General features: G+C 37.3%; 1 protein-coding gene across 2 annotated transcripts in view; it reads right to left on the bottom strand.

Annotated features, from left to right (window-relative positions):
* Nucleotides 1-26,980, bottom strand: part of GPR158 (G protein-coupled receptor 158) — a 186,153-nt gene that overhangs the window by 74,366 nt on the left and 84,807 nt on the right. For both annotated transcript variants that reach the window (XM_017817275.1, XM_017817274.1), the window contains exons 4-5: nt 22,774-22,991; nt 5,560-5,628 (exon numbers count right to left, since the gene is read on the bottom strand). In XM_017817275.1, coding sequence (XP_017672764.1) covers nt 5,560-5,628; nt 22,774-22,991 — 287 coding nt within the window. The remainder of the gene's footprint in view (nt 1-5,559; nt 5,629-22,773; nt 22,992-26,980) is intronic.

Raw genomic sequence — 26,980 nt, 5'->3', positions numbered from 1 at the left:
GTTCTTATCTCAACCCATAATCTTTGCCTTTTGTGCCTCCAATTGGAGGGGGAAGGGGGAATGGTATGTGGGGTTTTCATGGGAGTACTAAATTAGAGAATACCGTTCATAAACCATGACACCTTGTCTTGTAGCAAGTCTTATAGCTGACTGTCCTTTGAGCAGGAAGTTGGACTAGAGGCCTCCTGAGGTCCCTTCCAGCTTAAGCTATCCTGGGAACACAGCACACAGACATACACAAACACAGAGAATATAAAAAAATACTCCTCACCAAATTCCATCTGCATGATCTCTTAGAATTTATGATGTCATAGCTCTACTAAGTTTCCAATATCCCAAATATTGGTCATATACACAGAGATATCAATATCTAATCAAGATCAGGAGACATATAGCTCTTGCTAATCACAGTTCTTAATGTGGATAATCATATATACAACAGTCTCTAGTTAATAGTAGCTAGTAGAATCTTTTAAGATAGCTATGTAGATTAGTGGTAACAGAACCATGAAAAACTACCACACTGTGTATCTTGTTTTTCTGCTATTTCAAATATATTTATCTGAAAAGCAGAAAATATTCAGTGCTTACTCCCTATTAATAAAAACAGTCATAAACATTTTTCTTAGCACAGTTCAGGACAAGAACAGAAGTGTTTCCAGTACCTATGAGGTTTGTGTACTTTGTAACACAAGCTTGTAATGCAGAGGCTACACCAGCTTACTTCTGGCTTTTGCATTCAAAGAAAGCTGGCTCTCCAAAAAACTCTATTGGTTTACCAGTTGCAATTTAACTTCAAAAAGTACGTTCATCTGACAAGGACACTGACCAAGGGAGACAAATGATTGCATCATCTTCAGCCTGGTTCCCTTGCACCTCTGCTAAGACAATGTACATATAAAATCCTGGCAACACAGTATTTAAAATCTGCCTTTTCCATTGTCTGGACATCTAATCCGCTACGATCCAAACAAAATGGAAAGACCCTTTTCTAGAGTACTAGGGAAATCTGTAGTGATTATCTCAGAGCAGATATTTACACTGTGTCCTTGGACTTCAGTGACATGAACACCAAAGACAGGCATGTTCTTTATCCGAAACAACAACAGTAAAATGACAAGTGTTAATTCTAAAAGCTTTAAACACTATTTTGTGAGTAAAGAAGATGCAATTATATTCTGAAAAAGAATCAGCCTAAAACATCTGGGGTATCAAAGCAGGCTTGCAGTGATAAATGTGTTGGAAAAAGCCAATCTTTCAGTTGACCTTAGTGCACATCAATGTGTATAGAATAAACAGTGACTGAGCTCTTGTAACACATCCCTTATAGGAATACTTGAGGGACAAATGCATAAAAGTATTTTGCACTGTTCCATTTTCACATTCATAAATGTCAAAAACAGAGCTTTCCAGTGACCTTGCTCTGCTCAGGACTATTACAACTAACTGAGCTACCACAGCCTCATCCTCCCAACCCTCATGGCTCACTTCTTCCGTGCTAATTCACATACAGATCATTTGAGGGGAAAAAACCCCACATCCATATCTAAGCTCTACTCCTCCTCGCTTTCTATCCCTTCTCATAACAGAAAAGGGTAGGTGATTCTAGCTCAGGCACGAAAGAGGAAGTAAGACAGCCCCAGAAACACATCTTAACACCTAACACATGCAGCAAGATGTCGGAGCACAAAGCTTATTCGAGGATTCACTACTGAACTATTTCGTGAGCATTAGGAAGTCCATGCTCTGCCATCCCACAGCTCCATTTCCCTAAAGTGGTAACCGGCCTTGCTATAACTTGCGGTTTGGAAAAACAAGGGAAAGCAGTAAAGAATTCAGATTCTTTAGCCAAAGGATGAGAAGACTGAAGGACCAAAATCCTAACAGTCTTTAAAAAGATACTCTGCAGCCTCCTAAACTAGTTCATCTTATGGTCTAACTGGCCTCACTGTTACAAGGTTCACCTCCACTGTCTAACATAACTTTGACTTGCTGGAATTTAAACCTAGTACTTATCTGCTAGATCAAGAATATGGAGAAGAAATTATTCCCTTTGTCTTTGCATCATCAGACTCACTAACTTTTCTCACTGGCTGTAGAAATTGTATCATAATATTGCATGGAGTTAATTTTGGAGTTCCAGTTAACATAGACTAGCAGTATGGAAAATATTTAATATATCAGATAATCCTAGTTGCCTAGGGTAGAGTTCATCACCATTTGAGGCAAGTACCTCAGGCTTCCTTTATAGTCCATGAAGTGCTGGCCATGATGCACCTCATCTTCAAGTCTAAAGTCATAAAAGGCCCATTTCCTCTTCAGGTGGGCATAGGGTAACTGTTTCAGCTATGGATACATATATAAGAAACACAGACTCACAGAATAATTTCCTTTGCAAGGGAGCTTCAGAGGTCATCTAGTCCAGCCTCCTGCTCAAAACAGGTCTAGTAGGTCAGGTTGCTCAGAGCTGGGCCCAGTCAAGTCATGATACCTCCAAGGATGGATATTTTACCAACTCTGGACAAACTGTTTCAGTATTTGACCACCCTCATAGTAAAAAAATGTTTCCTGATATCTAGTCAGAATTTCCTATTTTTCAACTTGTGCCTATTACAGATACATAAAATCAGCTGAGATCTGACCCCCAATGCAATGAACAGGCTTTTCTCTTATAATATTGTGCTTGTGCTCACTTTTGTTGAAGGTCTTTGTAGCATGCAAAAGTTTTTAAACCTGTGTCAGTGAGTTCCAAGCATTAGCAAGACATGGAATTAGGAAAGGTGTAAAAGTTTCAATAGTTAATATTTCTGGAAAAGGAAAGTAATCAGATACCAAGTACAGAAGTCAAGGGACTCATCCATAAGATGGTCTTTCTATTCAAAATCTAAGAACAAAGAAATATAAGCAAAATCAATTAGAAACCCTAGAGTTCATTTGGAGGAGGTCCATTGATAATTGAAAAGACTAAGCAAAGGAATATTAGAGTTGTTACTGTGAGACTACAGAAAACACAAAAAATAAGAGCTGCCCAGCAACTTCTGGGTAAAATCTATGCATTTGTAATAGACAAAGCTCATCTGCCTGCTTATAATTCAGGAAAGATCAGAGTGTTGTTATCAGTATAGCAGAATTTGAATAATAAATTTAGGTGGAGACCATCATTTGCACTTCCCATTTGGTTAGAAGGGCATTGTAACAGCTGTTTTTCTCACCAAAAGCAGCTGACTGGTGATATTATTTTTCAATTAATGATGTTACACTGGGAATAGATTACTGCATGTAGACATGCAAACAACAACAATTAGTGAAAGAAATTCAGCAATGTAACAAAGTAGGTTTTGGTTTCCATTTAATTAGAGGGTAGGAAAAGTCAGAGATGTAGTAAACCCCTTTTGGACACAGTGAAATCTGTATGCTGAAGGCTCTCAAAACAATCCAAGACAGACTGAGTGAACAGATCTAGAAAAAGTGCGAATTTAGGAAAGTGTAGAAGAACAGAGAATAAAGATGCAAAGACTTGGAGCAGGGTTGAGAAAATCTAAGGGGATTTTGCTTTTTAAATAAGAATGTAATTTTGCATTGTATCTGTAATTGAATAGTGATTTCAGTTATTTAGAACTGAAATGCTGTCACTTTATGTCTTTACATTGTTACATGCACTAGCCACGCTCCGTAATTCCGCACTTGGTTGAGTGCGAAAGTAAAGCTTTTTGGTTTTACACTCCAAATCACAATAGAAGAGATGATACAAAAAGGAAAACAGCCTCATGTTAAAAGACAACATCCTTCTGTAGTGATGCTTGTGAACTCCATTCCACATATTAACTTGCATTTCACACTATCTGTGGAAAACATAGCCTAATTTGGGTCTATAAGAGGTGAGATCTGTATTAACTAGCCTTAAAACTCTAATGTACTACTCTATCATAAAATGAGGACCAAATCAAATAGCTGAAACAACAATCTCTGAGCACATGTTACTAAGTCTTTAACCGTATCAGTAAGTCACAGAATATTCCCAATTCTTCTCAGAAACAAACAAAACCACCAAATAACAGGAAGGACTAAATAAGCAGTGGATATGACCCAGGAAAAACAAGATCTGCTTTGCAGGTACGTGACTCATGACTAACATATAAAATGATAATATATGCTCTATGCCTTGCTATAAATGTGTGTGTGAATGTCAGCTGGTGCAAATGAGACTCTCCATTTAGACCTTGGGTTTCCTTTCTCAAGCCATTCTGCTCTGTTTTGTGCTCCTTTTCAAGACAATAAGCAGATGAGCACACTTTGATACTGTCCATGTAAAGCTAAATATCAAGAGTTCACATTCCAAGCACCTGAAGACTGAAGACAGACACCACCAAAAGACATTCGTCCTTTGTGAAATGGAATGCTTTATGCTATGAATTTCTGTAAATGCTTCTTTCACACCACCAGCTGAGGAAACAGTGCATGGGCTTTCTGTTCTGTTCACCAGAAGGAAACATGAAAGACACTCTGAAAATTCTGGGGAAATGTATTGTTGTAAAAAAACATTTGTGCAATATGGAAAAAACAAAAACTTTTACTTCCCTGACATCTGCAAAGTGAAAGATGAAAAACCACATAAAACTATCCTAGAAATGCACACACTTTTTCTTTAGAACTTGAGAGGCCCACACGATTGAAAAAATAATGTATAAAAATTCCATCAGGATTTGTGTTTCTTATAGTATTCTTCACACATTCTACTACAGTTTATTTGCTACTTTTTCTGCAACTACTAAAGAGTTTTGTTATCCAGTTCGTCTCTCAGTACCTACATGTTGGTCTGTAAAAGCACAGAAGATTCTGACTACAGAGTAAAAGAGGACACAAACATATTTGAAAACAGCCCACAACTCCACCTTTGTTTCTCTCCTGACCTGCATGCTATCAACTTCTTTCAATCTACACTTTGATATCTTGCCTTATCTAGCCATTGTGTTGGGTTTATGTAACAATTAACAAACTCAGTTTTCCTGGGATTTTTGAAAAGAGAATGGTTCCACATTTCTATAAGTTTTGTAATGTATTTCTCACATGACTGTGAAATTACTTTTTTTTTCCACTTAGAGCGTAGAGATAATACCATATAATTTTCCCAAATACATGGTGTTGCAGATGTCACATAGCCTTAAAAACATCAAAATATATGCCACTAATACACTGAAATAACTATCTTCCTCTGTACTACATTCCAGAAAAATACTTGGTGTAATCAGTGTTGATTTTTCCCATAGCACAGATTAGAGCTGTCATCTCTAAAAAAAAAAAAAATCAACTTAGCCCAGAACACCTAAAAACTTCCAAGTCAAAATGGCTGGTAAGTTCACTAAATTGAAAATGGAGAATTATTACAAATATAGCAAAACATTTGAATGCTCTTAAGAGTATTTACAGAACACAGCACATTTTACAGTCATATTAAAGTAATAATTAGTTTTGACATTTATATTTTCACCAAGTCACTCATGCAATGTTTTAAAATGTTGGCAGGGATATAATTTTTTTTAAAGTTATAGTTTGACTTACTGGAAAGTACAGAAGAAGTGATCCAAAAAGAATGGTTTCCAACAGCACCAGCCCTGAAGCCCTGATACTCTAGAAGACAAAAAACCAACACAAAATATTAGAAAATTCTCTCCGTGTGACATTTCAATGCTAGTTTCTTTGCAGAAGGGACCTTCACTATTGTCAGTATAACACTTCCACAGTAAAGCTTATTAAAGCAGAATATTAAGCTGTCTGTCATACTGGCATGCTCTGCACTCTTTAATTCACAGGCCCATTAAAATGGTTGTGTTTTACAAAATCCAATTTAAAAAAAAAAAATCACTCTTTCCTATGTCAAATACTATTCAACACACAATACCTGCATACAATTTGAAACTGCTAAATTTGCTCTCAAGTTTAAAGAATTATGGATCATGGGAATTACAGATAAGAATTAACTGTGGAATTTGTTCTGCACTGTTTAAATTTCAATAAGTCCTTTGAATATTTTTACTTATTTCACATTAAAGACTTGGCTTCTATAATATGTATGAATAATCTACCATTTTACTGAATATAGTGTGCTCTTAGATTGAAAGTGCCTTTATTTTTTCTGACATTTTGTACAAAGATGTTAATTCAGATATTAATTTGTCAGGATTGTAAAAACACCATGCCATTTCCTTACTGATTCTAATGTAGTCTCTCCATCATGTTTTCTTACATCTTAAAATTAAACAAAAAAAATCAATTCTTTTTCCTAACACAAAGTGTATTCAAACAAGTTTGATGATTTATGTAGAGTGCAACTGTGCCTTATCTTAGAGACAAAACGTCAGCACTGTTTCCCTCTTCTTTAACCATCTCCTTCCCCAGGGAGTTTCACACTTTGTGATGTCCAATTCCCAGCACAAAATTATAAAAACTATAAAAAGCATTATAGGACTGTATCCACAAGACTCCTTTTGTGGCCCTGATTCTGCCATAGGTGGAAGCTTCACTTGTTTTGATACAGTTTTTCTTCACAACATCTTTGTAAGACGACACTTTTCTCCCCAGGAACCAATGCAGAGGGGTCTGCCCAACACCATACAAGACACTGGCAGAGGTCAGCGAACTCATCTCTCATGACTGAGCAATACTCAAACCACTGAAGAAACTCTTTTTTCTTATTTTATACAATGCATCTGTATGCGACAGGATGGCCAACAAAGTGAAACAGACTTCATACAGGGAAGATGGAAATGATCTAAAACATCTGGTCTTCATATAGCTTCTGTGTGAACATCCTTTTCTAAACAAATTTTCACATCCTGATCAGTCTTTTCAGCTTTTTTCTGGATGGCTTGATTGTAGGAGAACCTGCAGGGGCAAAGAACTTCAGCATTTACAGCTCTTCTTCCAAAACAAGTAATTAATCCATGATTTTCTTCTCACCTGTGTTCAGGGAGAGACCATTCTCTATGAATTCTGTCTATGCACTTCTCCTTCCTGCCTTAAAAGAAATGTGGCTTACAAAGAAACACCGAAATTCAAAATGAGCTTGAATCCAAGTTTTGACTGTGTTTTTTGTCTCAGTCTTTGATACTGGGAAAATGGAGGTTTTAACCCAATGTTTAAAGATATCATAGCTCTTCTTAACAGGATTCCTCATTAAATGGAGTAGACATTCTAGCACATATGAATGTTATCCACGGCGATGAAGAAAAGCACAAAACTTCAAATAAGAAATAGTACAATCAAAGAACTATTTTTGTGTAAGTGTAGAGAAAAAAAATAGTATGGAAATGGAAGTATGAAAATTCTCCCAATCTACATTTTTGAAACTGTTAATTTTTGCTACGCAAAGAAAAAGAGATATTTTAATAACTGATTTTAAAAATACATGAATTCCACTTTTCTTCCATAGTGACCACTATATTCCGAAAGGTAAAGTCCAGGAAGAAAAAACTCCATCCAGCACTGAAGCTTTAACAACAGAGAATAAGTAATGAGGAGAAAACCAAACTACAACAAAATGTTTTAAATTTTATTAGATAAATGTATGGTATATTAGATAACTAGGTATTTCCAGCAGTCTCTGAGTAATAGCTTTTTGACCAAAAGCTAAATCTTCCACTGTACAGACTTTGCAAATATGGGCCCCTCATGCATGGCTGAGGGCAGCATCACAAATACCTCTACGACACACAGAGCAGTGAATATGCCCACATACCTCAAGAAAAAAGCCTTTGCTCTTTTAAGAAAATAAATGAAACAATGATAAATGATAAACCAAAGTCTCCAGCAGCTGGTGTCCACCAATACTGGCTGCACAAATAAAATTCTCTGACGGAAACCACAGAAATCAGGGCATTTTATGATACAGCCCTGAAATTTCATGCAATGGGATTTTCTTCAACTTGCATGTAATGTTTTCTCAGTTTCTTCTTCTTTTCCTTAACAGCTGCTTGGTTTTTTGCATCTGCCTTGCTTGTTGGCATTTATTCTGGTTTTATTTATTTATTTCTCTGGCTGTTCATCTTGTATACAGTTTGTTTATTGCCACTTTGCCTGTGTGCTCATTTCCCTTTCAGGGTTTTATTTCTATGTTTAATTTTTTGTGCCAGTAAAACTGTCCTTTCTGGATTTCCTAGTCACACTCAATGGTTACACATTGCTGACACCTCAGTGATACTGCACTTTATTTTGCTTCTAGTTTCATACTAACTTTCAAACTTACCTTAGCTACCTATACCATCTACTGATCTAGGCCTGTTTGTGAAGGACTGATTTATGCCTTAGGATTTGCTCAGTCTTTCCTCTACTCATTCTATCTAGACCACATTAGTAGCCTTTGAGGTAAGCAGTCATTCCTTATCCTTCTATCTTAGAAAGTAACACCATTTCTTGGGCAAATCATTAAGAAAGCCATTCATGCCCCTTGGGCACTGCTAAAGAGTCATAAATAAATGCTTAACAATTATTTGCATGAGAGAAATTTAAAAAATAAGCTGTCCAAGTTGCATCAAGTAGAACAAAATAAAATGCTGAAATTATGTATAAATATGCACAGAAGATACTGCATTTCAATTCTCTATGGTCCTAAGCAATCCAGGAAATACAGCAGCATTAATTACCACTGAATTCCTGAATGTCACCACACAAAGTCAGTGATATGAGTGTCAAAGTATTTTCAGAGTGGAGAAAAAAAGAAGAAATTAAAACCCAAAATAAAATTAATGTAATCTTGTATCTCTTACATTGCATAATACCGAATTAACAGAACTAAAGACTTTTGGTATCAGTCCAGGAAGACTGCAGATTCCTCCAGGGCCACATGTCACTGTGTATTTTATGAGCATGATACCATGGAAACCTAGTGAGGGGAAAAGGTTGGCATATTTTGATTTTTTTTCACTTTTGTTAAACAGTTCTGCCACTTCTGTAACATAAAGAATGACCAAAGAAGGCTGTGATTTAAAGAAAATTTCCTTTTGCAAAGATGGTTTCACCAGAATGTGAGCTTGTCGTACAGATAAATGAAGCATACAAGAAACTATTAGGGAAAAAAATTAGATAGAATTCTTCTTTGATCTCAACTTTAAATACAACACATTCATATTTATTAAACTGTAAAGTGTATCTACCACTCAGTGTACAACTGGAAAACACATATGGATACATGACAGAATGGTAGAGAAACAAGGAAAGAGAACAGGCCCAAGTGTGCTCTGCTGTACTAAGCTGATGTATTTGAAGTGACTAGAAAAATTACTATGCAAAACTGTCTCAAAACAAGTGAAATGAAAAGCTTAGCTAAAGGTACGTGTAATGGCAACATGCTCGCTCTCCAGTGCTCCCAGGAGGACCTTTGTGACCCTTGTGGTGCAGATCCATTCTCCTCCACGTGTGAGGACATGAGAGACATGATGAGATCTTACTGGACTGTATTCCCAAATCTCTCCCTTCCCTGAAAACTCTTCAATTCTTGTTTCCTGGTACAACTGGTCTTTAGTTCTACTAAACAACAGAGGTGAAAAGAGATTTTTGTCAAGTTGAAAATACGTGGTCTGAAGTGGAGCTGTCTGAAATGTTTTATTACCAGTTGCTTTTCTTATTAAAATACACCTTCCCAACAAACAAATTTTTTTCAGTATGACTGTATTTTTCCTTTGATTTTCATGTGCTGTTTTTCTAAAGCCCACTGAACCTTTTTCCTCTTTCTTATTCCATATATCTTTTCCCAACTACAAAAATACAGTTATCTTTTTCAGTGAAAGAGCTGTGTGGAGAAACTGAAGTGCTAACTTTCAGGAATTTTATCTAACTTAAAGTTTACTTTTAAGAAACAGAATACAGAGATCCTTCTTTCCGTCCCTGAGGCTGAGCAACAGCAAGATGTTTGGCTCTTCGTCAAGAGACTAAAGTTGCCAGTTCCCAGACACTGATATTAAGAAGAGCAGAAAAGAGTGGAAATACATTTCATTGTGGTGGTTATCTTAATACTGCTCAGATCTGGAAGAGGATTACTGGGGACTAAAGAATGAGCACAAAAGCAACTGGAAGGAGTTCTTTGAACCCTCAGTGAGTACTATCATAATTTATTGATTTTCTTGATAATAAATTCAGAGACTGATTAGGACTGCTATCCAGGAAAAGGGAACTGCCAATTTCCATAACAAAGCTATGCTTTAATTTTATTTTTGTTGGTTAAGGAACAAAACTCAAGCAACTCATTCTCAGCTAACTGCAGGAAACACCCTTCACTTCAAGGGAGAAAGACATGGAGCTCTTTTGAAAATTGCGCTGTAAAACAATAGAAGAGAAAATTGTGTGTCCTGTTCAACCTCTTGCCACACTGACAAACACTTTTAATGATAATTGTTCTATTTGAATAATATCTATTAATAGAATACGGATTGCAAACACGGAAGATTTCATAGCAAAGGCCAATTTTCCAAAGAGAGGCCTACAGTTATGTGCTGCCACTTAAACTATATTGGCAAATTGTCAGAATTTTCTGGCATTTGCAGGTTTTGTGCAGTATTTCTAAACCAAATAAATATAATCCTCATGTTCTTTCACTTCCCCTTAAAGCCTTTGAAGAATACATGAAGGTCATTTTATTTCTATTACTAGTTGAAGGTGAGCTCAAATAGAATACAACTATTAAATTTACTTTTTACTGTAAAAAAGTCAGGAAAAGCAAAGGCTATCAATCATAAATCAATTTCATTATAAGTGCACAAGATGTCAGGCATCCAGGATATCCCCATATACTCTATTTTTCAATTCATGTGGCCCTTGATCCTTTCTGTTATGAGAGTAATGAAATCTGTATGATATATCATAATGATAAGGTGTTCTGCATTTAGAAACACAGGTTCTGCTGCATCTAAGTTGCACTACACCACCTACAAAATAAATATTTGAGAAAACAGTATTTGTGAGTGAAGACTCTCACAATGAAAATAGTTAATGTCTCAGGGACATCTTTCCTTATAAAAGTGGGAATTCCTTGGGGACATGTTGCTTAGATCACCAGGTGAAGAAAGAAAATTAATAATAACGTAAATAATACCTAAGTTCAATTTCGGTCTATTCACAGACTTACGGTAAATTTAAAAGCTGAATATGTACAATACCAATCATCAAAAACCTAGATCACGTGAAGTGCCTGTTTTGCTAGGCTATGCAGTCAATTAATGCAGAAATTAAATGAAAGGAAGAAGCAAAGGCATTATCTTCAAGAATAAAATGCACTCGAATATTGATAGTTGCCTAATCAGCAAGAGATTAAATGGAATACACAAAAAATCTGATAGAAACCAAATTTCAGGAGCTTTGGAATACCTGAAGTGCAATTCAGCATTTTATTCAACATGGCCTCATCTATTACAGAAGGCAATACCACAGCTCACTAAACAATCTATATAAATGGTAGTTCAATCACGTAGAGAGCAATAGTTTGTGGTAAGTTACAGGATAAAAACCCCAACCTGACTGCAAAGCTCAAGATCCATATCTCAGAGGAAACAAACTGACAATGATGTAAGAAAAGAAGGGCTAGAATAAATCTCATAAAGATAAAAAAATCTCATTATTCACATGACTGAGAAGGCAAATGAACTACAGACAAAGATCATTAGATTAATTTCAAATCAATCAAAACCTCATAATTCTGAAGAATTTAAATCCAAATCCAGTTTATTTTATTCATTTTTACTTTACAGGAGCCAAGTGGCTAAACCACTCCAAACTAATAGATTGGATCTGAGAAATGCTCGTCCCAGAAATGGTGAAATTTTTCAGCTCTTCAGAATCTATTATGCTAAGTAATGTCTCATTAAGTTTAGATCACTGTATGTTTCACTGCAAATAAAAGCATATTTGCCTTTGAAGGAAATATTGCTATATAAAACTTAATTATTTTTCCTACCACTGCATTGCTGAAAGGCCCAGACTCGGGGAAGACTCAAGTTATTGTGGACCCTACACAAGGAGAAAGTGAAAAAGACTGTCCTACCTCCACAAAGTTAAGAGTTAAAGGGACAACAGACAGATAAGGGCAGATGAGAAGAACAATGAAACAACAAAGCAATATCATGTATCATAACCAGCAATTAGTAGTCCAAGCCTATCAGTATCCCACTCTGAGTCACACAGTTTGTCAGCACTTGAATCTGAAGCCATGATACGGAGAGCAGGGGATGCTCTCAAAAAGCCTCTACCAAACATGAGGAAAATACGAAGGCAACAAAGGGTGTTTTTGAAAAATGTAACAAGATGAGGCTGTTGTTGACACTTCTGCATCAGAGAAATGGCATTAGGAGAGAGAAAAAACTCATGTGGGAGTCAAAAAAACAAGAGGTATAGCTCATGTATGATGTAAACAGGGAGATGCAACAAGGACAACACAAAGTTGTGGAACAGAAAATTAATTGCAGCATCATATTGAATAGACTGGAGCAGGCCATGACTGTATTTGCCAAGGCCAGCTGAAAGGACTTTGCAGTAGCCAAGACAAAAGATACCAAGCTGAGACAATAAATTTAGGTCTGCGAACTAGCAAAGAACATATATTAAAAGGGAACTCAGAAGGAGTTCAGTAAAGCTCAGACATAGCTGGAAGCAAAGTGAGCTCTAGAGTCCAGAATGACTTTCAGTAACAAGCAGGTTGCTACAGTAACCAAGAAAGTAGCTGGGATGTCCTCGAGGGGAGCAGGAGGAGATCAAAGTTTCTTTTCTGCTATACCGATGCTGATGAGAAGATGTCAGAGAAAAATGTCACAATTTTATTTTAGACAGGGGGAGGCATGGCTGAGACAGGGAAGGCATAAAGCAATCTGACTGTGTTCATAGCACGACATCCTAACAAGAAGCTGACAGCATAAGCCTCCTGCTATAAACCTTCAACTTATGCCCAAAGAAATGAAGAAAAGAATGAAGAACAGGCATATGTTTTAGTCTGAATGATCTGTGTTCAGATTCCACCACATGATAGAGCCAAAAAAAACCCCTCACATAAAAAACAGTACATAAAGTTTCTCTGAGCATGCTATCATTAAATATAAGGTTTGCAATAAAAAAATATTCAGTAAAAAATGCAAGATTTCCCTAGAATAAGGTTTCCAATACAGTTATATTTCTGCTATTTGGAAGTTCTCGTGCTACATCTTTTCTGTTGTTTTCTTTCCCAGTTTCTTCTTTATGTTATTTCTTCCTTCTCTTTGAGTGAAACTTCTAAAAAAGCTTATTTCCTCATCTTCATAAGCGCTTCTCCTTAGTTATACTGTTTTTTCAACATCAAAATGGGGTCCAGATACCAGCACTCCAGAATACAAATCCCAATTGCATCAAAAGCCATATTTCAGCCTCCAAACCTTGGCCCTGTCTATTAGCCAAATGTTTTTCCCAAAGACAAAGACCTCATACAGCAAATGACTGTCTGCAATGAAATTCTGAAAGCCTTCCTGGTTCGAAGTCCCTCTACTACCAGTCGGGCTTATGCTTGGAATAGTTCTCCTGAGCCTACACTTAGACCCTTATAACAAAAGGAAAGGCCTGCTTCAGGAAAGGAAAGGTCTGCTCTTAGAAAGGGAGGCATGCCAAAGACCTCATGCAAGCCATCAGGGACTTTGCTACTGCTATTGATTGTACAAGGAAGGGTCTTAGCAGGATGCAACTCCAAGACAAATAGCAGGATAAATAAATAATGTTGGTGTTATTCTGCTGACATGATAGGAGTTCTCTTCCCAGCAAATCTGTAAATACCCACTCACAAACCCAAATGAAACTTCAGGTAAATGCAACTCTCCTGAAATTACTGCATCAAAGAATCAGTGGGGAAAGCTTATTATCACGTGACAGAGCATTTGGTTTACTCAGCTTCCCCACAAGGGCTACAAATACAAGACTCAGTAAGACTAAGAGAGTAACAGACAATCAAAATTTTAGCAGTTTGCTAAATTTGTAGCTCTGAAACAGCTCTGGAAAGTTATTCTATGCTGCTATAGTTCTTGTTGTTAGAAAATATCTGCTGGAAGTCAAGGATTTGACTACCTTTATTTTTCATTATTTTAAAAGTCAAATCATAGTGCAACACAATTAAACATATATATGCCTTCAAGGCTACTCCAGCCACGTCTCTTGTTACAGCTGTATTCTTGGCCAACACCCTACACTGAAAGTGCACTATCAGCTCCATTCATTTGAACTTTGGGGCTGTATGCTGTAGAATTTTCTGGAGTATTGGTGGAACATAAGATAATGATTCATATACTGCAAGGTATTAAACAGCAAGACACTAAGAAAGCAAAAGCCAGGAATCACTTGAGACATCGAAGTGGAGCAAACATGTCACAGTCCATGGCTGATTCACATCACTTTGAAGGCAGCATACACCCCAAAAAATCACTAATGTTTTCCAGATGGGTCCTAAGGTGTTGTGCAATCCAACTCTGTAGAGACAAGCCCTGGCTTAATATAAAGATTTATAGAGAAGATTGTAGCTTTTGAATTCTTAGATCTACTATTGAGTACTGATGAGAAGTTATTTTGAAGACCTATCGTTAGAACATTGTCCATTAGGAGTAGACTCAGTCTAGAGAACCCTGTACGTAGCCATTTTGTGCTTCCTACTGCCCTGCTCTTCTCATTAGCTATTCTTCATGAGACTGAAATGAAATCAACAAACATATTTCATATCTAGATCTTTATTTTCTTCACACTTCAGTTTTTCATTAGGCCTGAAGTGTCTATAGTGGAACCAGGTTTATTTTTCTATTCACATGTATTAGAATGCAAATATATACAAAAGTGAAATCTTTGGACTTATGAAGTGAATGCTGCAACACCCTGCAAACACAGGGCAATATCACCCTTGCAGCCATGCCTACCAATGCTTGCTGTTTTTGGAAACTCCAGCAGACAGTACATCATCCCTGAGACTCAACTACAGGCTAACAGCCCCTGTACTTCTTATCTTTTCAATAAGGCCCTCTGCAATTATTTATGTGATAGTTTAAAAAGTACAGCATCCCTAAATGCATCTTAACTACCCAGAAAAATGGTAAGGGACATTTTATGAGTTCTGTTTTACTAATAAAGGAAATGAGAATTCCACTAAAACCAGTAACAGTTTCGAAAACAGCATTGGTAATGTCTTTAAAGTCGCACACCTGAAGACTACAATAAACTTCCTGAGAATTCACAAGAAACTAGGTTCTCACAATAGGATATGATGAAGAAAGGGTGTGTAAAGCACTGCACAGAATGTGTATGTGCTGAGCAAACTGTCAGGTAGGCCCACCAGAACAGCATGTAAAGGAAGCTGCTCCACCTGCGCAAGATCTCTTCCCTCTATCAAGTTTCCACTTCAGCTGAAATGTCAGAAATTGGTGTCTAGGGAGAAAAAAGCAGAATGTGCACCAAAGATGAAAGGCATCCAAGCATAAGCACATCAAGATGCCACTGTGGAGTGAAAAAAAAAAGAAAGGATTGGCTGATTTACATTAGCAAAAGAGGTATGTTTGCAAAGCCAGCACACTTTAATGTTTAAAGATGTATCACACATCAATAGCCTGTGATTACCTCACTCTGAATTACTGCATCCTACCACGGCTGCAGTAAGGGAGAAAAGACATTCTTGATTTCTCAGTATTAGAAGGGGGAACTACAACATAAATTTGCATGTTGCCTTTCCATCTATATGCAGTTCTGTGCAGTGTTTACAATTGCATTGTTTAGGGACTATCTTCACAGTTTGGAAATCATATTTAGCAGAACACTTCAAAATATTTACACAAAAAAGAAAAATAGAATATTGGTGGCACAGTGTATCTAGCCACATTGAATTCCAAACACTAAAAATCCATACCCAACAGACTAAAAAACATATAAAAACAGTCTGTTGCTGTTATTTGCCACAGTTCCCTCGAGAGGTAAAATGATTCATTCCTGTTGGTGATTAGTCATGTGGTCCTGTTAACTGTGAGTTTTTTCCTTGACCATTGTTCTAGATGTACATTTTCCTTCTCTCATTAAAAGCATTTGTATTTCTGTATTTCCAACAGTTCTTGAGTTCTCCTAAAGGGGGGAGGGAGAGGAAGACCAGTGCAATAAAAGTTGTTTAGTGATAAATTTCTAATATATGTGATTGGAAATGGTCTTGAATGAGGCAAAGCCCTTCATTCCAATGGCCTCCATCACAGTCCTTCATCATTGTTAATGCCATAGGACAACACCATTCCAAATTGCTATGTTTAAGACTCTCCTCTAATAATTTTTTCCATTATTTTTCAGAGCTGAAAACAACCTTTTCCAAGTGTTCTCACTGCTGTCAATTTTACCTTGACATGTTGAGTTTACATCCAGAGATGCTGGCCACCGGTAGGTTAGGCAGACGGAAAGACCAGATCCCCCAAAGGTTTCCTCCCACGCTCGCCCTCAGTTCCTGCATTCTCAGAAACTGGCAGCACCACTGTGCATGACAAGAAGAGATGATGGCAAAGTAGTTTGGCTTTAGTGCAACTACTCTGAAGCCTTTAGCATTGATTTGAATGAGAATTCCCAGCAAACAAGACCCTTCTGAATAGGTCTATGTGAGTCAAGGCTGGCATCACATTCTCATCTCTCCTTCATCGCCAAAGTAGCAATTAGCCCCTTCCAAGCTACAGTTGAGATTAACTTCTCTGGTCTCTTTGCCAGCAGAGGTTCTTAGCATTTCTTAAAGGGATTCACAATTCCTCACAGCAGTTGTATCCTACCTAATAGCTCCATGTTTGATTTGACAGGCTGCAGTGCAAAGGTCAGCTATTTTCTGCTCTCCTTTCCAGTTCATTTGAAAAGGTAGCCTGATAACTGATGAGCCCTTTAGGTTCTTTGCAGGTAATGTCCTTCTGCAGTCTGGTACTTTTGCATGAACTTGTTTACAATGCAGCTGGTTTCCTCTCTAAGGCTCTGGTAGAGTTTTAGTCCCTCAAATTCTATGCTAAATTTGAAATTTTTAAAAAAATTGGTTTTTTATTTATAGTTATTTAAATGTTCAGTTTCTTTCTGGTAGCTTTGCTACCCCTACCCTACACTGCATGTAATCAATACTGCAGTTGCTGACTCCCTGTTTGAACTCTCCATGGGTTCATGTAACACTACTCACACAGAAAAGTTCTCCTATTTTGTTGATACTTTTTCTTACAAAATCACTGTTCAGCTTCTCATTTTTGAGAATATTTGCTTCAGTATCCATGATTTATAACTAGTTACTTTTGTTAGCTTAGCCTCATACTTTTTGGATGTGTTTTTAGTAGTAATGTTTGCATTATAAAATCAATAATAATGCCACAGTACATAAAAATGTGTGCTAGTATTCATCTTAAGCTGATTTGTTCCCTAGTTGTTCAGCCTGGAAAATGTTTTGGGCCTCTGTATACAGCCATAAAGATCTGACTTGGTAGGGCAAAAAGTTGTTCTGTAGGATCCTCTCATACTCTGTCAAAGCCTTTTGAAAACCAAGGAAATAAGGTTGAGCCTATTCCTTTACAGACTCCTCTATAATTGCTAAGACATACCTCGACCATCAAAAGCACTGAGCATGTTCCTTGTTTTACATACATCCAGTGTCCCTTCGTGTCTCTTACACTGCAGAAACCTCATCATCCCCCCAGGTGCAGTTATTCAGCAGGATCACCCTATCAGAGCAGTCTAACAGAACTCCAACATTTCCACTATTGAGGAAAAATCTCTTTTTCCCAGGCTTCATCACACAACTCCCTCAGTGTCATTAAACTGGTGCTGTCAGGTGCTGTCAGTTTTTCTGATGGGATTTTACATGTTTTCATCTCCCTTGAGTTTTTCAGCCTCTTGCATTTTGTGACAATGCCAGGCTCAGGGTTTCCAGCTTTCACTACCAATTGGCATGAGGGGTGTTGAGAGTAAAGATTTCTTTGAAGTGATCCGCACATCTGCTTTCCCTTCTGTATTAGCTGGGAATATTTTTTCCCTCTTTTCTCTTTGGCACATTTCCTCCATTTACTCTCCTGTTGAAATGCTTTACCGTTTCCCATTATAGCAGTAGCATCTTCTTTATCTGTTAAAATTTTCATCTTTTTCTGTCTTTCCCTACAACGCTTTTCACTAGTGGTTTAGCTTCTGCTGCTCCTTCTGTGTCGCCTTCTAAATTTTTTTCATTCTTACCATTTTGGAGTTCTCCTTTCTCTTGGCAAAGGGCCACATTTTCTGCCTGTGGTTTTCTCCAGTTACGACTCTTGCAGTTTAATAACATTGCTGCTGAGCTGATCTCAGGGCTGCTGAGTCACTTTCACCTGTGTTTGACAAAGCCTCAAATGAATTTGTCAGCATCAATCTGAGCTTGCTCATAATATCTTTCGGCTGTTCCATCTTGTACTGTTGGCCAATTCCGACTACTTCTTGAAGTCACTAATTTGCCATTATACTTACAGGTTGGCAGTGGTCAGATTGGTCAGTGGTACCAGTAGTTTGGAGTAACTGTGTTTTGGATGAACAAGCTGAATTTTGTTTTGCCTCATATCAAATGTGAAAGTCTACATGAGTAACTAAAAGCTTTACAAGAAGAGAGCAAAAGAATGTCTTTCTGATTCAGACTCTAGTGTCCTACCTCACTTCATGGCCTGTGCTGCACTATTAAAGAAGGAAAAGAACACAGAGTGATCCTTCCCAGTCTATCCTCGCAGTTTCACCAAAACCACTGTGTTTAAACACACTAGAAATAAAGAAATATATATAGAAATATCCTGCATTATTCTTCCAAACCCTGTTTTAATTGCTTTATACTTCAGGATCCAAGGTATTTTTTGCCAGTGAGTGACATGAAGCAAATAAAAGTTATGTAATGCACCTACTTCATTTTTTTAACCATTTGAGAGATCCCTTGAACACCTTCTAATGATACCTTAAGAGGAGCCATGAATATATGTTCACACATCAATATCACCTTGTTGCACATGACTTCATACCATATTTCCTGTGCTGCCTTTTCCTCTGTCATCTCTTGGTTACCTATAAGTAGTGTAGCTCACCTAGCTCCTTGAGATCATAATTTTTAAGAGCTTTTGGCAGCAGACCTTGGAAAAAGTTCTCTCATATCCACATGCTCATAATCCACCTTCACAGAGCTATAAATACATTTGTAGGGCATCACATTCTCACAAAAACCCACTTCCCACAGTTATCCACGGACCGGTAGTTCTATTTTTTATTACCATTTCTATGTATTTGCAACTGTGTAAGTTGGACCTACTGATCTTTAGTTCTTGTCACCATTATGGGAAGTCTTTATAAGCACAGTTGTCACATTTCCTATCTTCCATTCCTCCTTTACTGCTATTAATACAAGCAGTAGCTTATTTCACAGTAAATAGTTCAGCAGTTTTCTAGAGTTCTTTCAAAAGTCTGAAGAGGATTCTTTAGATGAATCTTAAGAAGTTCTAAAAGAAGAGACTGAAAATTCAGAGACTTGTAATGGTTCCTCTAAAGAGAATCCTGGCTTTAAGAAGCCAGTCATCTGGCTTGCTATAGGCTTTGCCTATTTATTACCATTCATTTTGTCAAGATCTTTCACTTCTGGAACCACTTTGACCATATTTACCAGATTTCCCTGTATCTCGTTACTATTACAGCCTAGGTTGGTAAAAAAGGTCATGTCAAAATGGAAGTTGTATCATCACATTTTTTCAATAACAGTTTGGCAGTAATTGTTCAAAACATTTCCATTCTCATCACCGCACTCTTTGGAGCAGTACATCTTTTACCAGGCTGATCTTTCAGTAACTGGCTTGGACCTAGCATATATTCCACACTATTGATGATACCAGGCCAATGGCAATTTTCCATTATAATTACTGCTTGGTCATAAGATGTGCAAACAGTATGATCTGAATAGTAAAGGTATTTCTTCACTTGTCTAAAATGCTTATGGTCTGCATCTGCAATTACTGACATATTGATTTTTTGGAGAGAAATGTTGTCACTTCCATCATAATCTAAAAGATCCCTATGGGCCTTTATCATTCTTTTTCTGAATTATTATACTCACAATAGCATGGTCAAGGTGCCTGGGGTGTTTCTTTCCAAGGTGCTTTCCGTTGGCAGACCTTAACTTTTCAGGACCCTAGCTTTTTGAAATTAGTAATTACCAGGACCCTCCATGAAGTACAAGCATTGAGAAGTCTTTTGCAGTCACTTTTACTGAAGAGGTAACCTGATCTCATTTACCTTCTGATTTTACTGATCAACAACTGTACCAAAATGCCACATACCTACTTCTTCACTCTTTCAGCCCTGGGGCCCTAATCTAACATTTTTTGTTCTCAACCCCCTTCTTTTGCTGTTTTAAACACTTTGAAGTTTGTTTCTTGATATCGTAACAGTAAACAGTTCTTTCTGTTAAAATGTTGTATTGAAAACTACTTTTTTGTAACTATTTGAATATTGTACTGCTACATGTGGGATAGAATTCAAAAAAAATGCTCTTTTCTGACACCCACACAGCACAATGGAAATGAGCAGTTTAACACAGCAACTTTAATCACAGACACATATACTAAACTAATTGTGGTTTGCCTCACTAACAGTTGGAAATTCTCAAAAAGGCAGATATTTTGAACATATTTCAATATGTGTTCTTTCACTTTCATGACTTTCCCCCCTTGGCAGAGAGTACATAGTCAGCTACTAGGTTTTTTTCCTTCACTCCAAATTTCTGTCATTTCCCAATGTAACCAGCAGTTTTCTTAAGCAAATACTCATTGTTCTCAGTATGTTTGTCCTCCATACAGCGTCCCATTTCATGGTAAACATATGAGATTATTTTCTTCTTCAAATCATGCTGTACCAACAAGATAAAGAACATTAAAGGAATATCAAAGAAAAACTCAGCTGAATACATGGAAAGCAGTGGAAAATCTATTTATCGGTTTCTATTCCTTGAAAACATCAATCATAATGGAAGGGTTTCTTAATCACCATACTATTTTTTTTGGCTCATATTTCCTTCCCTTTTCCTTGTGAGATACACATCTAGAAAAAAGTCAACTCTCTTCTATGGTAGCAAAATCCTAATTAAATACATCTCTGGCCAATTGAATGAATTGCAATGTCTGAAAGGCATCACTTTTCATTCTGGGAAAAAGAATGCTTTGGTTTATGTCTGGTTTCACTCGTTCAGATGTCATGATTTCTAATGGTAAAAGGCAAGCTGGAAAAAAAAGTAAGGTCAAACCTTTTCATAACGACTGAAAAGCTCTTTATAAACAAGGAAAGATGTGTATATGCTTCTTTAGTATTGCTTTGGTATTAAAGATTTAGATCCCATCTGGTTCTATACTCATAGACTACTTTGGTGAATTGATTAATCATCACAAAAGTAAAAATGCCCCTTTCATTACTAGCAGGTTTTGTGAAACACAAGATTTCTCTAGTATATTTAATAAAGATATATCTTTCTTCTTACAGTAGCAGATATGTATATCAGAACATAAGCAATGTACAGGTGCAAGAGTGTATGCAATTTTATTCATGTCTAATCTCAAGCTACTTGTGAGAAAAGAGACATTTCTTATTAAACAATATTTTAATGTGTAAAAAAAAATCAAGCCAAACTTGCTTCTTTCATGATGTTGTTTATGACATTAAGGGAGTACCATTATCAGACTAAAACCTCACAAAATTGGAACAAAGTTCTTCTGCTAAATTAATGTTAGGCAACTAAAGAGATGCCTACAACAAATTTTCATAATGAAAAATTTTATAAATACAATTAAGTCTGTAATTCGAATGACTTTATGCAATATCATTAAATAGAAAGACTTTCAGAAACAGAAGAGGAAAAAAAAAATGTTATTGCTCGTTCCATGATTTCCTGCCAGGATATTAAAGTCTTTCAAAATGAGCCACGCATTTGTAACACAGACACTGCAGGATTAGGATGATTGTGGGATCAAGTGTTCCAAAAACCAAAATGGAAATGCTTATCTAGCTACAGAGAGTGGATGAGGCTCTTAATTTCAACAATGTAGCATACTGTGTGCACACCTACATCTCCCAAATGTAAGTAATGAATATATGCCATCTTCAATTAATTTCTTTTTATTAAATTTGAAGTTTTAGAGAATATTCTGCATTTACTGAGGCAACAGTGAGATTCCAAGATTTTCAGTGAGGTAAAAGCAGAAGGTTCATTAGGTTAGTACATAAATGCTGCATCAGAAATTTAAAAATACTCTTGAATATACTCATGCTTTAGTGAAAAAAGTAATAATCTTTAACCACAGAATCAAGTTTAAACTCTCTAGGAGCTACCTGGAAGTATTTCCCTTTCATATAATTATTTTCAAACTAGTTTCTCAAATACATTGAAAACAAACATCATTCCCAATAGTGGTAAAACAGAGACTTTCAAGATCCCGAGATTCTAAAAACCCTATGTTCCCTTAGGTACCTGCAAAATTGGCCTGATTTTCCAGAATTACTTTGAACATAATAGGTTTCCTTGATTTTTGCTGAACACCTACAAATGTAAGAGTATTTCACTGGAAAACACAAATTGCTCAACTTTTCTTTTTCCAAAACTAAATAAACAATTGAGGAATACATCCCTATTTGGAAATCCCACCCTCCCCTTGACCTGAGCTCCTTACCTGATAAACTGACTCTCGAAATGAGAAGTTATACACCTAAGATAAATGAGTCTGTACCACACAGTGAGGAATATCAAAGCAAAACAAGTCAGTTTACCTTTGCCTTGCGAAAATGGTAGACTACCAGCATGCTTATGAAGTCCAGCAGCATACAGAGCGTTTGGAATGAGATGATAGCCAGCCGCAAATACTTGTCCTCCTGTGCATAGCAGGGAGTATCGTCTGTACAGTAGGAACATCCTTCTCTGCAGGGCAGGCAGGTGTAGACTTCCTCCGACAATTCACCAACTGAAAAGCGATTTTCTGCATCTTTTCCTGAAAGTATCAGAAGGGCAAGGGGAGACACCTTTAGCTGTACAGGATGGGGAGTTCATCCAGACAGAAGCAAACCATTACTCTGCTGGGCTCCCTTTCCCTCCCGGTTGGCCTCTCTAATTAGGTTACAAAATAGCTTGACCAGTTTTGCTTTTCTCACTCCAATCTCCTTTGTAACATTCAGAAAATGCAGACCAAATTAGATATGAAGGAAAGTGAGCTTGTTAAACATCAAATGCTTCCCTGTTACATTTAAAGTTGGCTAAATCTGCACGGCAAATTCTATGAAGGAGAATTCTGAATGGGGACAAAAAGTATATGAAAGATTTGAGAATAAGGAAAGGATTTCACACAGACACATGAAGACCAGACCCATTAACTACCTAATGTTCATAGTACAACCTCTGATCCTATTTCAGATTGTTCCTCAATTTCATAAAGATGCTATCTAGTGAATTAATGAGCTTCAAATTAGATAAAACTCTTCTTAATTAACATTTGTTCAGCATGTTGTTGCATGATTGCACTACTCTGTGCCCAAAGCAAAACCAGTCCACTTACACTAAGTATAATTTTCCATTGTTCACACAAGCACATCAGGAAATCTGGAAAACCTACTGGCAAAAATTAATATTTTGTCTATGAAAATCAGTGATTCTTGAGTTGACATCTCATCCATCAAAATGAACCCATCAACAGCGCACATAGAAGGATTCCAACTTTTTCTGATCTGTGAATACTTTCCTCTAAACCCCTCTAAGGCTTCTTACCCTATAGGCAATTAATGGAGTAAAAAGGTGAAAAGGGGCAAAGAAAGAATATTATTAAATAAGATGGAAAACTGAATTTATTGAAAATGCTTACTATAGGCAAGATAGCCTTAGGAGCTCACAGAAACAAAAGAATGTGGCTGAAGTCAAATCAAAGGTGTGTTAAAATGTGTGATAACTCCTCTCACTTTACACAAGACTAGAGAATTGCTCCAATTTCTTTGCTCAAAAATTTCCTCTGTCACTGACAACAGTAAATCATCCATTGTTTAGTCTTAATTCAAGAGACATCTTATTCCACTGATGTTCACGTGCATATGGGCTTATGGAACTCTCCTCAGACTTTCAACTTGAAACATTTTAAACAGAAGGTTATCTCCAAGGGCAATTACTTATTGCCTTCTCAAATCTATGTACAAATGCGCATGAGCTCACATCTGCTGATGGTCAAAGCCTGGGAAAGGGACAAAGAGGCCCTATACCCAGGCCTGTTTATTTGGCATGCCATTCCAACAGCCCTGTGCTCCTTGCCCTCAGTGCAGGGTGCTTTGCTCCCACATCCATTAGTGGGAAGAGAACAGAATGGTATTTCTCATGAAGATTGTGAATTTCTCTTTGGAGTGTTATTCTAGACAAAGATGTTGGAAACCTGAATAGAGCAGAGTAGTGCTGACTCACGCTGATAGTCAGATTTTCTTAGATACAAGCAGACAGCAAGAAGAGATTTTGTGCCTTTTTGACCCAGACTGAGGGAGGCAGGAATGGAAATGTTGGAAAATAACCACGCTTGGGCATGACGAAAAGGTGGAGAACCTCTAAGGAATACTATCTTGAAGGTATCATAGGACTGGAAATCTTCTTCAGAGCAAACAGCCATGGGCCTCAGCACATTATCATTGCAAGAGCTTTACCAGAAACCACCATCTAACATTACAACCCTGTTTTCTTAATTACAGCTAGAGCAACGGACCCACACTGTATTCTGGCAGAGAATAGAAGTTACAGTCTCCCACCTCCCATCTCCATATCCAAATCAAGAGTGTCCAAGTTTTCCACTTTGTTTCCTCAACAGTTGCACTTGTCAACCTGCCTTTCCACCACACACCTGTTACTTTATTGTTTCTTAAAGAGTTGCCCTTTAATTAGCCCATCTCCAAAAAGACTATTAATCTCTTTAAATTCTCACATTCCTGAGCCACGTAAGCCATTCGTTAATATATTTTATGGTGTCGACTGAATAAATTATTTGCAGCATAAAAACATACACACTGAAAAAAACAAAATTTAAAACCTATAGCTATGAGACTACTAGTCACAAATATTATATGAATATGTCTTGATAATTTTGCATGGTCCTAAACTTGATACACTTACTTTATTTCTGAAATGTTCAACCTTGAAAGTCATTATAATCCATTTTATCAAGGATTTTCTTATCTGAATCACGCGTGGGAGTTTCTTCATGTGTATATGAATATATACAGGGATAACAGCCAATAAACAGTTGCATGTTGCAATAAATATCCCAGAGATATGACTTCATAACACAACAGCAAGCCTTCATTTAGCTTTGTCTGGTGTCATGTTGTCTGTTGTACACAAAGGAAGATCATCAATACAAATCTTCACTGTGCACTGCCAGATACAAATGATTTTTCTGTGAATATTTTTTGACTTGGAAACAATTTGTTGTTTTATAGGTAATATAAGAAAGACTAAAAAAATTTCATTTAGCTGAGGTTTTCCACAATGTGATAAGGAACTATTTATTAACAACCCCCATATTTTTAGTTTTTTTCCTCCTTGACAAAAAGAAATAACATTTTTCAGACCCTCTAAAAGAAGTTCTTGGGAAAGAATGTCCATTTTATTTACCAGTGACTGGGAGTTTGTTTGCCCAATCACACCCTTGTCCTGACTGTATGACTCAGGGCACTGCTGCCCACTGCATAGTTGAACATTTCTGCCCTTTATTTCTGGTCCTGTCCACTCACCAAAGTCAATGGAACATCAATTCAAACCACAGACAGTCCCAGCCAAGCATGACGTTACTGCCTCTGACAGTATTGCTTAGAGATTTCATTGTGCCTTCTCCTGTCACAGCAGTTCTTTGGGATTACACATCTCCTTCAGTGAAGAAAAACAGTTTTTCTTCCTCAAAAGATGACAAAAGATTCTGGACACTTTTAAGGTAGATGGACAAGAAGTCAATTCTGCTCTACATAGGGCTGCAGAGTTTTTAGCATGGACACAAATGAGACAGAAGTTATACTGTGCTGCAGGGAGTTAAAACTGAGAATGAGGAAGGTGTAAAAAAGTACCATTCTAAAGGAAAAAAAGAACAGAAAAAAATGCAGTAACCAAAAAAATAAAAAGCATAAAAAGGAAGAAGAAAAGAACAAAGAATTGATGAAAAGTATGAATAGGGACACAAACTAATACAAAGTACAATAGAATAAAACAATAAGCTTAAATGCTTCAGCTATATCCACTCTACGATATTTTTCCCTAGTTCTTCCCTCTTCTATCCCAGCTTATTTTTCTGCTGGATTGGCCCATCTGCTTTTGAAATGGTCTCCTGAGGGCAACTCTTCATCAGCTTCAGTTCTCCTAAGGACACTTTGCCACGCAAGGGATGCCTCAGCAGCTGCGATATTGCCAGCTGAGATCTTCCTGCAAACTAAGAATGGCACCACAGGCTGCCAAGATCCAGGGCAGGAATTGCTACTGTCCCAAACCAAATCATCCCACACTCCAGTCAGAACTCAGTGGATGAACACAGAGAGCACAGTGCATGCTGAGCACTGAGCAGAACAAAAGACTGATTCTGCTCCTTTTCTGTAATAGTGTAAATGAGGAACAACTCCCGTTGCTTCAGCGATGCTGCAGGAACCCAGTGGGATAACTGGACCTGCTAGCATCAAAACCTCGTAATCTGCCATGGCCATAAGCCTCAGCCTAGAAAGGGATCGCTGAAGTCAGTAACAACCTCCATATGTGCTAAGATCCGCACATGTGAGTTCTGCTGAAGAACCAAAGCCAAAGGGCAGGTGTAAAAAATGGGAATTCCAGCTGAACTGAAAACCCCTCTTGGAACTTTTTATGTGATCATAGCAGTGTTAGAGACAGCACAGTCCTGTATTCAGACAAAAGGGCCACCTCTGGTGCAAGTACCTTTTTGCACAAGGCAGGTTCCACATCCAAACAACAAGAGCTAAG

The sequence above is a fragment of the Lepidothrix coronata genome, unplaced genomic scaffold (assembly GCF_001604755.1).
Source record: "Lepidothrix coronata isolate B3197 unplaced genomic scaffold, Lepidothrix_coronata-1.0 Scaffold59, whole genome shotgun sequence".
NCBI lineage: Eukaryota > Metazoa > Chordata > Aves > Passeriformes > Pipridae > Lepidothrix > Lepidothrix coronata.
The sequence above is the reverse complement of the archived record's forward strand: the minus strand, read 5'-3'. Positions and strand labels throughout refer to the sequence as shown.